This window comes from Amphiprion ocellaris, chromosome 23 (genome assembly GCF_022539595.1).
Source record: "Amphiprion ocellaris isolate individual 3 ecotype Okinawa chromosome 23, ASM2253959v1, whole genome shotgun sequence".
Lineage (NCBI taxonomy): Eukaryota > Metazoa > Chordata > Actinopteri > Pomacentridae > Amphiprion > Amphiprion ocellaris.
The window spans coordinates 25325619-25340819 of NC_072788.1; the positions used below are offsets into that span (position 1 = coordinate 25325619).

Below are 15201 nucleotides of genomic sequence, written 5' to 3' on the forward strand. Positions count from 1 at the left end.
AAAGTTTCACTTTTTTTTTCTTTCATCCAGAAACTAAAAAATACAAAACAAAAAAACTTGAATTTCCTTCTTTCTGTCTGTCTTGAATGCATCATGTGGGACTTGTTGTTTATGTGTGTGTGTGTGTGTGTGTGTGTGTGTGTGTCTGTGTGTGTGTGTCTGTGTGTGTGTGTCTGTGTGTGTGCATGTGTGTGTGTGTGTCTGTGTGTGTGTGTGTGTCTGTGTCTGTGTGTGTCTGTGTCTGTGTGTGTGTGTCTGTGTGTGTGTGCGTGTGTGTGTGTGTGTGTGTGTGTCTGTGTGTGTGTGTCTGTGTGTGTCTGTGTGTGTGTGTGTGTGTCTGTGTGTGTGTGTGTGTGTGTGTGTGTGTCTGTGTGTGTGTGTGTGTGTCTGTGTGTGTGTGTGTGTGTGTGTGTCTGTGTGTGTCTGTGTGTGTGTGTGTGTGTCTGTGTGTGTGTTTGTGTGTGTGTGTGTGTCTGTGTGTGTGTGTGTGTGTCTGTGTCTGTGTGTGTCTGTGTCTGTGTGTGTGTGTCTGTGTGTGTGTGCGTGTGTGTGTGTGTGTGTGTGTGTCTGTGTGTGTGTGTCTGTGTGTGTGTGTGTGTGTCTGTGTGTCTGTGTGTGTGTCTGTGTGTGTCTGTGTGTGTGTGTGTGTGTCTGTGTGTGTGTGTGTGTGTGTGTGTCTGTGTGTGTGTGTGTGTGTCTGTGTGTGTGTGTGTGTGTGTCTGTGTGTGTCTGTGTGTGTGTGTGTGTGTCTGTGTGTGTGTTTGTGTGTGTGTGTGTGTCTGTGTGTGTGTGTGTGTCTGTGTGTGTGTGTGTCTGTGTGTGTGTGTGTGTGTGTGTGTGTGTGTGTGTGTGTGTGTGTCTGTGTGTGCAGCTGACTGTCAGCAGGGATGTAAACATGGCGACTGCGTCGGACCCGACAGATGCAAGTGTCGCCCCGGATACACTGGCAAGGCCTGTAACCATGGTAACCGGCGAGCTTCATTGTGAAAATCTCCACAAACACAGAGAAACAACAAATATTTATTCACAAATACACACATCAGACAGAAAATGACAACATACGATACAAATACACCGTGACCCTGAAGCTGGTTCTCCTCAGAAGAACGAAGCTCAAAGATCAGTTCATCCAAGAACCAGTGTTTCAGTGTTTCATGGAACGTTGCAGGTTCTAGAGTGTAGATTGGATCCATCTACATAAACACCAATTCAGAACATCTGCTAAACAGTTTCCATTCAGTCACAGAACTGGTCTAAACAGGAAATAGAACCTTTTCCAGAATGTTGGTGGTCTAATATTGAGCATCAACAGTGGAACCTTGAGGCACCTGAAGCAGACGTAGAACCCAAACCATCAGAAGATGCTGCTTTTCCACCATCATCTGTTTAGATACGGTGCTTTCAGCTGCTGGGTGTCAGAAATCAGCAGAGAAGACGTTCCTCAGAGAAGATCCGCTTCTCCAGTCTTTAGCAGTCACACTTCTGGACTTCTTTGTTCTCCTTCTCCAGCTTGGTGAGTCGTGGGGAACGTTGCCTCTTAAAGCTTTCAGCTCCAGTGTTTCTGTTCAATACGAACCTCAGATCCTGAAGGAGGATCCAAAAACACACATAAACAGACACACACTCAGACTCACACAGTGTTCATCTCCTGATTAGAGACTTTACTATGACTCAGATCCTGACAGGAAACAGCTTCTGGCTTCACACTCTGTAATATAACACACATGTCTACAGCTCTACACAATACACACACACACACACACACACACACACACACACACACACACACACACACACACACACACACACACACACACACACACACACACACACACACACACACACACACACACACACAGACACACACGCTGACAGTCGAAGGTTAATCCTGCAGGTTGAAGCAAAAACAAAAGTTTAATGTTTGATTCCTGACTTCTGCTCTCTGTGTGTGTTACGTTGTGTTACTGTTTTTGTGTGTCTGTGTGTTGCTGTGTGTGTTGCTGTGTGTGTTTAGACCTGAATGAATGCGGCCTGAAGCCTCGGCCCTGCAAACATCGATGCATGAACACAGCAGGAAGCTACAAGTGTTACTGTCTGGATGGATTCACCCTGCAGGAGGACGGCAGCTGCAGGAGTGAGGACACACAACTGATACACAACACAGACACACAACACAGACACACAACTGATACACAACACAGACACACAACACAGACACACAACAGACACACAACTGATACACAACACAGACACACAACACAGACACACAACTGATACACAACACAGACACACAACACAGACACACAACAGACACACAACTGATACACAACACAGACACACAACACAGACACACAACAGACACACAACTGATACACAACACAGACACACAACTGATACACAACACAGACACACAACACACACACAACAGACACACAACTGATACACAACACAGACACACAACTAATACACAACACAGACACAAAACTAATACACAACACAGACACAACACAGACACACAACACAGACACACAACAGACACACAACTAATACACAACACAGACACAAAACTAGTACACAACACAGACACACAACACAGACACACAAAAATACACACAAAAATACACACAAATACACAACAGACACACACAACACAGACACAAAAATACACACAAATACACAACTAATACACAACACAGACACAACAGACACACAACACAGACACACAAATGTACACACAAATACACAACAAATACACAACAGACACACAACAAACACACAAATATACACACAAATACACAACAAATACACAACACACACAACAAACACACAAATATACACACAAATACACAACAAATACACAACAGACACAACAAATACACACAAATATACACACAAATACACAACAAATACACAACAGACACACAACTAATACACAACACAGACACACAACACAGAAACACAAAAATACACACAAATATACACACAAATACACAACAGACACACAACACAGACACAAAAATACACACAACTAATACACAACACAGACACACAACAGACACACAACACAGACACACAAATATACACACAAATACACAACAAATACACAACAAACACACAAATATACACACAAATACACACAAATATACACAAATACACAACAGACACACAACAAACACAAATATACACAAATACACAACAGACACACAACAAATACACACAAATACACACAAATACACAACAGACACACAACAAACACAAATATACACACAAATACGCAAAAAATACACAACAGACACAAATATACACAAATACACAACAAATACACAACAGACACACAACACACAAATATACACACAAATACACACAAATACACAACAGACACACAACAAACACACAAATATACACACAAATACACAACAAATACACAAATATACAACAAATACACAACAAATATGCACAACAAACAAATACAAATATACACACATATACAACAAATACACAAATACACAAATATACACAACAGACACACAAAAATACACACAGATACACAAAAATACACACAAATACACAACAGACACACAACAGACACACAAAAATACACACAAACACAAAAAATACACAACAGATACACAACAAACACACAAATATACACACAAATACACACAAGTACACAAATAAAGAACAAATACACACAAATATCCACAAATACACAACAAATACACGAATATACAACAAATACACAACAAATATGCACAACAGATAAACAAATACAAATATACACACATACAACAAATACACAACAGACACACAACAGAAACACAAATACACAACAACAAATATACAACAAATACTCAACAAATACACAACAAACACAAATACACACAACACACACAAATATACACTAATACACAAATATACACACACAAAGACACAACAAATATACACAGACACACAGCAAAAATACACATACACAACAAATACACAACAAATATACACACAGACACACAACAGTCGCACACACAACAGATATACACACAGACACAAACAAAGACACAAAAACACAACAAATACACACAACAAATATACACACAGACACACAATGAATACACACACAGACACAACAAACACACAACAAATGTACACGCAGAGGTGCAAAAATGAGACACAAAACAACACAAATGAGAAAAACTAGACACAGATTCACAAGAATGAGTCAGAAAATAACAAAAAAGACAGAAAACGAGACAAGAAGCAACAGAAGTAAAAGTGAAACCAGACGAATGAGACACAAAAGTCAGATGACCACAGACTGGAGACAAACCTGATTTTGTGGGTTTTTAATGGTTCTAAAAATCCAAACAGTGAAATATTAATTCTTATATTGCATGTAGAGTCTAGATGTTTTGGAAAATGTTGTACATGTTGATTCCAAGTTGTTTTTTGTAAAATCTATTTTAAAAATGTGAAAAAAAACATCTTTTTCTGGTTTGTGTCGTTATAAAAGTGAAGAAAACCACAAGTTTGCATTTTAACAGTGCAGCTAAAAGACATAAATCCAGAATCTGAGCATCCTGAAGACACAATTCACTTTTATTTTAAAGTTTAGTTTATATTTAAAAACAGAAATACAACTGAAAGTCTGTAAAGTGAAAACTAAAATAATAATCATCAAATATTCAGGTGAGAAAACATCCAGTAAAGTCAGTAAATCTGGATTCTGTGATGTTGATCTTCTTTACTGTGAACGTGCAGATGCTCGGACCTGTTACCATGCCAACTGTCAGTACGGCTGTGAGGTCATCAAGGGGGCGGTCCGATGCACCTGTCCGTCGCCGGGGTTACGCCTGGGGCCGGACGGACGCACCTGCATCGGTCAGTGGCATCGACTTGGCGGTTTAACTTCCTGCTTGTTTTCTTTTTCTCTTTTATTTGTTTGCTTGTTTATTTGTTTGTTTGTTTGTTTTTTTCCCTGCAGACGTGGACGAGTGCTTGTCGGGTCGCTTCGTCTGCGCTCGCCGCAGGAAATGCGTCAACACGTTCGGCAGCTACACCTGCAGATGTCACCTGGGATTCAGACTGATGTTCATCGACGGACGCTACTCCTGCATCGGTGAGACTCAGACCGCCTTAAAGGCCCACTTAAGGCGGAATTCCTCCTTTACTGAGAAAAAAAAATGACTCGTTTTGTCTTTTTTTTTTTCAAAAGTCCATTTTCTTGTATTATTATTATTATATATTTTTTACAATTAAATAATTTATTTATTTCCCTATTTTAAAAAATCTTTGAAATTGCTTTTTTTTAAAAGCTATTTTTATTAAAAAATATTTAAGTATGTGTTTAACAATTTTTATTACAATTAATTTGTTAAAATATATTTTTATTTCCAAATTTTGACTTTTTGCTTCAGAATTCTAAATTTTGTATTTCAATTTATGACATTTAGTTTGCAACTTCTGATGGTTTCATTTGTCTATTTTTGTTGAATTTAAGCAAAAAATTCTTTTACTTTTATTTTCAATTTATTTTTTTAAAATTTACATTTCTTGTATTTTTTTTTACTTTTTTATTTTATTATCCTGACATTTATTTTATTTCTACATTAAACAATTTTGTAATTAAAATTAAATTAAAATGATTTGTTCTACAATATTTTTATTAAATATTATTTAGTAAATAATATAATTTTTTCTGAATTTGGACTTTTTTCAATTATGACGTTTAGGTCACAATTTTTAATGGTTTTATTTAATTTAATTTTTGATTGTTGTCATTTGTCACATCTTATCATAATTTTGACCTTTCATTTGCAAATCATTATGGGTTTTTTTTTCCTGAATTTGGGTGTTTTTGCTTCAGAATTCTGAATTTTTATTTCATTAGGGTGGGTTAACCCTAACCCTAACAGTTAGTTTACAATTTTTGATAGTGGTATTTAATTTTATTTCCCAAAAAAAATTTTGTTTTAAAAAAAAAAAAAAATGTGCAAAGTTTTTATGTTCAATGTTTAACTCTCACAGTTTTTGAAATTTTGACCCTTTATTTAATTATTATTATGTTCTATTTGCAAATTTAAACTTTTTATCCCACAAATGTTCATTTACAGCCTGAAAAAAAATTGCTTTTTCCACATTTAATTTACAATTTTGACAGTTTATGTCATTGTTCTAAACTTGTAGTTGTTAATCTTTACTTTTTTTCAAAATTGAGACTTTTATCACATGAATTTGACTTTTTAATGCCATAATTTTTACTTTTTATTACATCATTTTTTTAACTTTATCACATGAATTTGACGTTTCACTTCCTGGTTTCAGTCGTGAAACTAAACTTTCCATCATGTCCATCTTTGTTTTCAATGACTTCTGTAACTCTGGATTTAATTTTCTTTATTATGTCAACAGCTGGATCAGAAAAGAACCATCGTTTATTAATTTATTGATCTTCTCTCTGTTTTTCACCAGATAAAGACACTCGGACGTTCTGTTCTCTCAATCCATCGTCTCCAAAGTGCAGATGTAAAGATGGCAGCTGCAGAGGTAACAAGAAATCCAGGTTTAAAATGTTCTCATTTATGAACGTAAAGCAGAAAAAGAAGCTTTGCATTAATTTAGAAAAGTTGTAATGGCAGAGTCTGCCCATTAGAGGGAGCGCTGAGTCTCAGCAGCACATGTAGTAGAGCAGACAGTGGTGCGGAGTCGTGATAACAGTGTCCTTTCGTCCCTAAAAATTCATTTTTGTCGCATTTTTTAAAATATTGATAAATCATCTTCACTGTTGCTGAAAACCAATAAAAAATTCTGTTATCAGAAATGAGAGCAAATTTTTCCCACTTTCCTTTTAAATAAGCAACTGAAATGACTAATCAATCAATAAAAAGTTTGCTGTAATGCCGTATTTGTCTGTTCTGGTCTGTTTTACTGTAAAAAAATTATCTTTAAATCACTAAAATTTATAGGAACAATTAAAGTGATTACAGTAAATTAAAGACTTTTAAATTCCTTTTTTCTCAGCGTTGAGAAACGGAATTATTTAATTCTGAATCTAGTGAGTTTGAAAGTCATTTTATGTTTTAAAAAAATCCCCGAATTAGATAATTTATGATGAAGTCACTGCAAAAACAGTAAAAATCCTTTAGATCTATTGACTCTTGAACTAATCTTTTATGATCTTTGGTTTAATAATTGTAAAACGCAAATCTAAGCCAAAGATCGCATCATTTCATCTGTTTATACTTTATGTTTTGTTCAACAGTTTGCTGATGATTAACTATTTATAGTAGTGATTCTGAGAAAAATAAAAAATTCTTCTTGTTGCAACAGAAACACAAAAATTCTGTCATTTTTAGGTTGAACTGCAGGCAGTGTTACTATGGAAATGAATGGAAACCCTCCATTTAAGAACAATAATAACAGCAACATGTGGAAAACATGTTGATTCAAGTTTTTTTTTCCAATTTTTGTAAAACTTTGTAAACTTTGCAGCGCAGCATCGATCTTTTAAAAGACAAAACCAGCCAAAGACACCAACAAACATCTGATCAAACATCAAACCAGGCAGGATGACCTCACAGCAATTAAAAAAAAACCACAAACAAACAAACAAAGAAACACACAAACAAACAACAACAAAAACAAAAAGAATGAAACTAAACTAAATATTGCTTCTTCTGCTTTTGGGATTTTTTACTTTCAGATGTTCCCAAAGTGAGTCTGGAGCCGCAGAAACCAAGAACTACAACTCCCACCACCACCACTACTACTACTCCTACTACTACTACTACTACTACTACTACTAGTACTACTACTACAGCTCGTCCAACTACCACCACTACTGTCCTCACGACAACCACTACCTTAGCAACAACCATCCCGGCTACTACAGACGCTGCAACCACCAAAACAACCACTTCAATACCTACTACTACTACTACTACTATCACGACATCTATTCCTGTTACTACTACTGCTACAACTACTCCTGTTACTACCACTACTACTACCCCAACTACACCACCTCCTACCACCACTATAAGTACAAGTATACCAAATACTCTGGTTACTACAACTGAACTGGATACTACAACTCCAACAATACCTCCTCCTCCTCCTCCTCCTACTACTACTCCTACTACTACTACTACTACTACTGCTACTACTCCAAGTACCGCACCTCTTCCTACTATCACTACTACTACTACTCCTACTACTCCTCCAAGTACCACACCTCCTCCTACTACCACAGTTACCACGGTTACCATGGTTGTCCCGGTGACGACCACCGTTAGCAACAGGATCATCAACGACGTGACGCACAAGCAGAGAGGCGACGTCCACAGTGAGTCGATCAGCTGGTTAGAAAATCAGTAACCGATGAACCGATCAGTCGCTTTGACGAGAAAACTGTTTGGAAAATCAGATCTTTCCCGAGTTTTCTGACATTTCATGTGTTAAATATAAAAATTCTCCCCATTTTCACCTCCAGAGCTAAAAAGATCAATAATGGATTGTTGTTGCAGCTTTGTTTGTGTTTGTTGGTTTATGTTTGTGTGTTTGTTGGTTAATGTCTGTGTGTTTATATTTAAGTATTTCTTTGTTTATTTTTGTGTGTTTGTTTGTTTATATTTGTGTGTTTGTTTGTTTATGTTTGTGTGTTTGTTTGTGTTGCAGTTCCTCGACATCCGGGTCATAACCAGGTCTGGGAGTTCGACATTGAGCTGGGAAACACCGCAGACGACGCCAGAGACGATCCAGGTCAGCAGCTAATCAGTGATCAATAATCAATAACTCTGATTCATTAAAACAGGGATCAGTCAGGATCTGGTTTCAGTTGAAAAACACCTTTACTTTGAAATAAGAATCGACTTTATTTTGAAAATATTTGCAGATGAAAACAGCCTGAATTCAACCCAAAGAGAAGAAAAGTCGACAGGCTTCTTAGAACAGGATAAAGTTTACGTTTATACAGACTTTCAGGAACAAACTAATCATCTGATCCGTCCTTTAGCTGGATTAACGAGACCAACGCCGTCAGTGGGGATAAAATCTGAACTTTAACGACAATTTGTGCTTTAAAAAAACTAACATTTAAAACCAAAAACCCAGATTTGTGCTGTTTTCTTGCAGATGTTGGAGTTCTTCACTGCTCCTTTGATGGTGGAGTTTGTGGCTGGATGTCGGACGGAGACGGAGATCTGGACTGGGAAACCGTTGACAACCCTGCAGGTAGCACCGATTCAACTCCTATCATGACTTTAGCTGGTTTTAACCACACTGTTTTTGTTCTTTTATGTGCTCAAAGTGACAGTTTGGTTAGATGCAGACATTTGTTTATTCGTTCGAACTTTAATCTCGGAGTTTACTGAGGTACGAAGGCCTCATTTACGATAAGAAAATAAAAGATGTCAGGAAGGTAAGGAATACCTAAAACTGTGACGACAAACTATACTATGACGTTTTTGACAAAATTTCTGACTTCATTGCTAAACCATGCCGTTTTTGACAAAATTTTTGACGACATACTATACTATAGCATTTTTGACGACATTTTTGACAACATTAAGAAAACAAAAGATGTTAGGAAGGATTACCTTAAAATGTGATATGGTTGTTTTCAAAGCCACCAGACTTCATCACATAAAGCAATAATTTCACCGCTCATTTCACTGGAGTTGTCATTCTATCGCTGCTTATTGTTTGACTTCAGTGTTTTAAGACGCTAGCTCAGATCTAATGTTCTAAAACATTAAATTTACACAAAACCGAACCGGAGGAGGCAGAAGTAGAACGGTGACTCATTTCCCAAACGGTAAAATTACTGTTAATATACTGTTTCTAAACCTGACCCCCGTCAGTGTTTTATCTCCAGTAGATGGTTGTTGGTAGACCGTTAGCATAAATTTATATGGCAGGATTTGGGAATCGCGGACCAACTGCTGCCTCGATCAGTTAGTTTGTTTGTGTGACTTTGGTGAATTAAGATGTTAGTTTTGACACAAACATCTGAAAACATCTACTACTACTGTGATTTGTGGTCCAAACTGACTGTTTTTTATTAAAGTAGTCTGGTAAGAAACTGTACCAGCCACCTCTAAATGATCTTAAAAAACTTCTAAGACATCAGAGGAGCAGGAGACTGTGAAATTCTGCTTCAAAATGAGCCAATCTGATTGTTTAAAGTCTGCAGACGAGGACATTTTGTGATTTTCTGATCTCCCAGCCAGAACACAAACAGTCTATATGAGGGTCAATCAACGCTGAAAAGTTCTCTTATCATTAAATTTTCAACTGCAGATATATACCAGCCATTGGTCTCCTCGTTTACAATAAGCACAGAGAAACCACATCACTGTCCCCCCGGTGGCAACAGCTCCAAGTTACCAGAAACAATGAAAACATGGAACATTATCTGGTTCCAGTTTGGTTCTTTTCTTTGTTTACATGATTATAAAGTACAAAGTTGTGGTATTTTTTTTGTTAATGGCATTTTTTTTCGTTTCAGTTGGAAGATACCTGTCCGTTCCTGAACTGAAGGCGGGGCAAAGGAGCATCCGTGGTGCTCGATTGGCCGTCCAGATCGCCCCTACCTGGCGCCATGGCGACCTGTGTTTCTCCTTCTCCCATTGGCTGACAGGGCATCACGTGGGCGTGTTGCAGCTGTTCGTCAGGAAAACGGGACGAGACCAAAGGTATAGACAAACTTTTTAGATTCAGTTTTAGAACGTGGAGAGAAACCAAACAGTTGTAAACGAAAAATGAACTAATGCGAGAGTCACCTTTTGTGAAAGCTTTCTCCTGATTGGCTGTTGCAGGTATGGTTCTGCCCTCTGGAGCAGGACAGGTGGACATGGTTGGAGACACACGCAGGTTACCTTGACAACGCAGTCTGTGGACATGGTGAGAAGCGCACGCAACTGAGCAGGTTCTCTGAGTGTTTGTGATGTCACTGATGACACGTGTGTTTGCATGCAGGTGTTGCTGAAGGCCGAGCGCCGGATTGGACGACGAGGTCAGATCGCCATCGATGATGTCACACTGAGACGGGGGGCGTGTCGATGACATCACTGTGGAATGAGGATGTTTTTCTCTTGGGCTGAATTCAAAGACTCTGGGGTCACATTTAAAGGACGGACTTGATGATTTATCTGTCGGACGATTTCACTCCCAGAGACAGAAAAAGATGATTTTGGTTTCAATGTAGTTGATTTAATCCTGACTGAATCTTTAAACAAATATCTCTCTGAAGTCTCTAATTAATCAATCAAATCGATTAGTTGTCTGGTCTGTAAATATCAATCAGGGTCCAAAACAACCTCCAGATTTCCTGCAAGTTTTTACATTTACGAAATTTTTCTTCTTAAAAAATACTTTGATTTTCAAAGTAGTTGGAGATCAATAATAATAAAATATTTAATATTAGTTCAGTCACTTTTTTAAAAAGCTTGAGAGTCTTAAATTTAATTGGATAAAATTCTTATATAAATGTAAGATTTATTAAGATCTTGGGGCTAAAACCAACAGATTAGCTAAAATCGACCGACTGTTACAACTTTAAAAAGAATAATTTGGTTTAATTTAATTATGCAGTCAGACGTTATTGTTCCATATCATTTCTGTAGTTAAAACTAGTTCATACTTCAGTATTATGGTTGAATTCAAAGGTCTAAAAACTTGAACAAACTCTGTCAAAGTAAAGCAGCAGTTAAAAGTCAACTAAGTGGACTTTGCTTTGTTTCAGTGTAAAATATTATCGAGTTTAACTGAAACACAGACGTCACTTTACGCTGATCTGAGTCTAAGTCTCGTCGGTGTTTTTGGTCTCCACAATGTTTTCTTTCGGTAGCATTTTAGATTAAATTTACAAGAATGTTGTTTTAATTATGTCAAGTTTGAAATAATGATTTCTGATTTCCTTTTATAAAATGGGTTCTCGTGAAAACAAAACCACTTTTTGTAAATACAATACAGATTTATTCTGAAATTATTTTTTGGTTAATTTGTCTTTTTAACTGTATTTTGATTTCTGTAACCAATAAGAGTGCCATTTTATGATGATTTTGATGACCTTCTATATGACATGCTGCCCTGAAATTGTATAAAATCTTTTTTTTTTAAAACAAAATATAAAAACAAAAGATGTTTTTAATGACATTCTGTCAATGCACATAATTTGTCATTTTTGATTACTATTTTACGTCATACAGAATTTTGACTTTTTGATGAAATGTTTCATGACATACTCTATTTTGATGAGGTTATGGATGATGTCCTATATTATGACGGTACTGATGACATTTTTGATGACATTCTAAACTATACTATGATGTTTTTGATAACATTTTTGACAACATACTATACTATGATGTTTTTGATAACATTTTTGACAACATACTATACTATGATGTTTTTGATGAGAAATTTTACCACATACTAAACTATGAAATTTTTGACGACAGACTATACTATGCTGTTTTTGACAAGAAATTTTATGACGTACTATATTATGATGTTTTTGACATAAAATACTATGTATCAAAATCTGTTTTTGTACATGATGTCAGTGTTGTCTTTTTCTATTGGCTCAGCATGTGTTTCTATGGCTCACCTCAGGAACCAATGAGAGGCTAGAGAAGAAGTGACATCAGGACCTTGGAGGGAGAGCCCTCTCTTATTTCTTATGAAGTGTTTTCTCTGTGAAAAAAACAAAAGACTGGGATTCTTACAATGGATGGAAAACAAAGACGTTTCACATATACAGAACAGTATATAACCAGATACAGGACATGTATTCCTGACTTTACTGTTGTTTTGTAAACACCCAAACACGAGTCTCTCTGTTGAGAACTGAATGAACTCTGTAATTCTACACATGATATAAAACTATAAACTTGCCAAAAAAGGAAATGTGTCTTGTGGTTGTCATAATATATGATGATATGACGCTTGTTGTGACGTGTAACACCGTTTTGGACAACATACTAAACTATGACATTTTTGTCACATTTTGGACGACATGCTAAACTATATATAGTTTAGTATGTCGTCCGAAATGTGACCAAAAACATCATAGTTGGGTATGTCGTCAAAAATTTTACAAAAACGTCATAGTTTAGTATGTCGTCCGAAATGTGACCAAAAACGTCATAGTTTAGTATGTCGTCCCAAATGTGACAAAAACGTCATAGTTTAGTATGTCGTCAAAAATTTGACAAAAACGTCATAGTTTAGTATGTCATCAAAAACTTGACAAAAACGTCAGTTTAGTATGTCATCTGAAATGTGACCAAAAATGTCATAGTTCAGTATGTCGTCAAACGTAACAAAAACGTCATAGTTTAGTATGTTGTCCAAAATGTGACAAAAACGTCAGTTTACTATGTCGTCCAAAATGTGACAAAAACGTCATAGTTTAGTATGTCATTAAAAACTTGACAAAAACGTCAGTTTAGTATGTCATTTGAAATGTGACCAAAAATGTCATAGTTTAGTATGTCGTCAAACGTGACAAAAACGTCATAGTTTAGTATGTTGTCCAAAATGTGACAAAAACGTCAGTTTACTATGTCGTCCAAAATGTGACAAAAACGTCATAGTTTAGTATGTCATCAAAAATGTGACAAAAACGTCGTAGTTTAGTATGTCGTCCAAAATTTGAAAAAAACGTCAGTTTAGTATGTCGTCCAAAATGTGACAAAAACGTCATAGTATGTTGTCAAAAATGTGACAAAAACATCATAGTTTAGTATGTCGTCCGAAATGTGACAAAAACGTCATAGTTTAGTATGTCGTCCAAAATTTGCAAAAAGTCATAGTTTAGTATGTCGTCCAAAATGTGACAAAAATATCATAGTTTAGTATGTCGTCCAAAATTAGACAAAAACGTCATAGTTTAGTATGTCGTCAAAAATGTGACAAAAACATCATAGTTTAGTATATCGTCCGAAATGTGACAAAAACGTCATAGTTTAGTATGTCGTCCAAAATGTCACAAAAACGTCAGTTTAGTATGTCGTCCGAAATGTGACAAAAATGTCATAGTTCAGTATGTCGTCTGAAATGTCATAAAACATCATAGCTTAGTATGTCGTCCGACATGTGACCAAAGATGTCATAGTTTAGTATGTCACCCAAAATTTGACAAAAACGTCACAGTTTAGTATGTCGTAATAAATATGGAAAACATGTTGAAGAATCGCATTTTTTTTTCGACATAGGCGTTTTTTGCACCAAAATTTATGATGATTTTTTTTTCAAAGAAAACCTTTCTGGAGTGTTTTTCATGGCCTCCTTTACATTATTTCATCATATGGCACGTTTTTACAACATGTTTGAAAAATGGCATTTTTTTTCGACATAGTATAGTAAGGCGTTTTTTTTGCACCAAAATTTATCATCACTTTTTTTTCAAAGAAAACCTTTCTGGAGTGTTTTTCACGGCCTCCTTTACATTATTTCATCATATGGCACAGTTTTTACAACATGTTTGAAAAATGGCATTTTTTTTCGACATAGTATAGTAAGGCGTTTTTTTTGCGCCAAAATTTATGATGATTTTTTTTTCAAAGAAAACCTTTCTGGAGTGTTTTTCACGGCCTCCTTTACATTATTTCATCATATGGCACGTTTTTACAACATGTTTGAAAAATGGCATTTTTTTTCGACATAGTATAGTAAGGCGTTTTTTTTGCGCCAAAATTTATGATGTTTTTTTTTCAAAGAAAACCTTTCTGGAGTGTTTTTCACGGCCTCCTTTACATTATTTCATCATATGGCACGTTTTTACAACATGTTTGAAAAATGGCATTTTTTTTCGACATAGTATAGTAAGGCGTTTTTTTTGCGCCAAAATTTATGATGATTTTTTTTTCAAAGAAAACCTTTCTGGAGTGTTTTTCACGGCCTCCTTTACATTATTTCATCATATGGCACGTTTTTACAACATGTTTGAAAAATGGCATTTTTTTTCGACATAGTATAGTAAGGCGTTTTTTTTGCGCCAAAATTTATGATGATTTTTTTTTCAAAGAAAACCTTTCTGGAGTGTTTTTCACAGCCTCCTTTACATTATTTCATCATATGGCACGTTTTTACAACATGTTTGAAAAATGGCATTTTTTTTCGACATAGTATAGTAAGGCGTTTTTTTTGCGCCAAAATTTATGATGATTTTTTTTTCAAAGAAAACCTTTCTGGAGTGTTTTTCAC

The 15201-nt window shown here is 36.0% G+C and overlaps 1 protein-coding gene across 7 annotated transcripts in view; it reads left to right on the top strand.

Moving 5' to 3' along the window:
- Positions 1–12900, top strand: part of LOC111571347 (nephronectin) — a 33628-nt gene extending 20728 nt beyond the window's left edge. For all 7 annotated transcript variants that reach the window (XM_055007399.1, XM_055007401.1, XM_055007402.1 and 4 more), the window contains 11 exons: positions 872–964; positions 2015–2134; positions 4753–4872; positions 4976–5110; positions 6463–6537; positions 7694–8335; positions 8668–8751; positions 9124–9222; positions 10499–10685; positions 10809–10893; positions 10969–12900. In XM_055007399.1, coding sequence (XP_054863374.1) covers positions 872–964; positions 2015–2134; positions 4753–4872; positions 4976–5110; positions 6463–6537; positions 7694–8335; positions 8668–8751; positions 9124–9222; positions 10499–10685; positions 10809–10893; positions 10969–11055 — 1727 coding nt within the window. In that variant the 3' untranslated portion in view covers positions 11056–12900. The remainder of the gene's footprint in view (positions 1–871; positions 965–2014; positions 2135–4752; positions 4873–4975; positions 5111–6462; positions 6538–7693; positions 8336–8667; positions 8752–9123; positions 9223–10498; positions 10686–10808; positions 10894–10968) is intronic.
- Positions 12901–15201: the final 2301 nt, after the last annotated feature.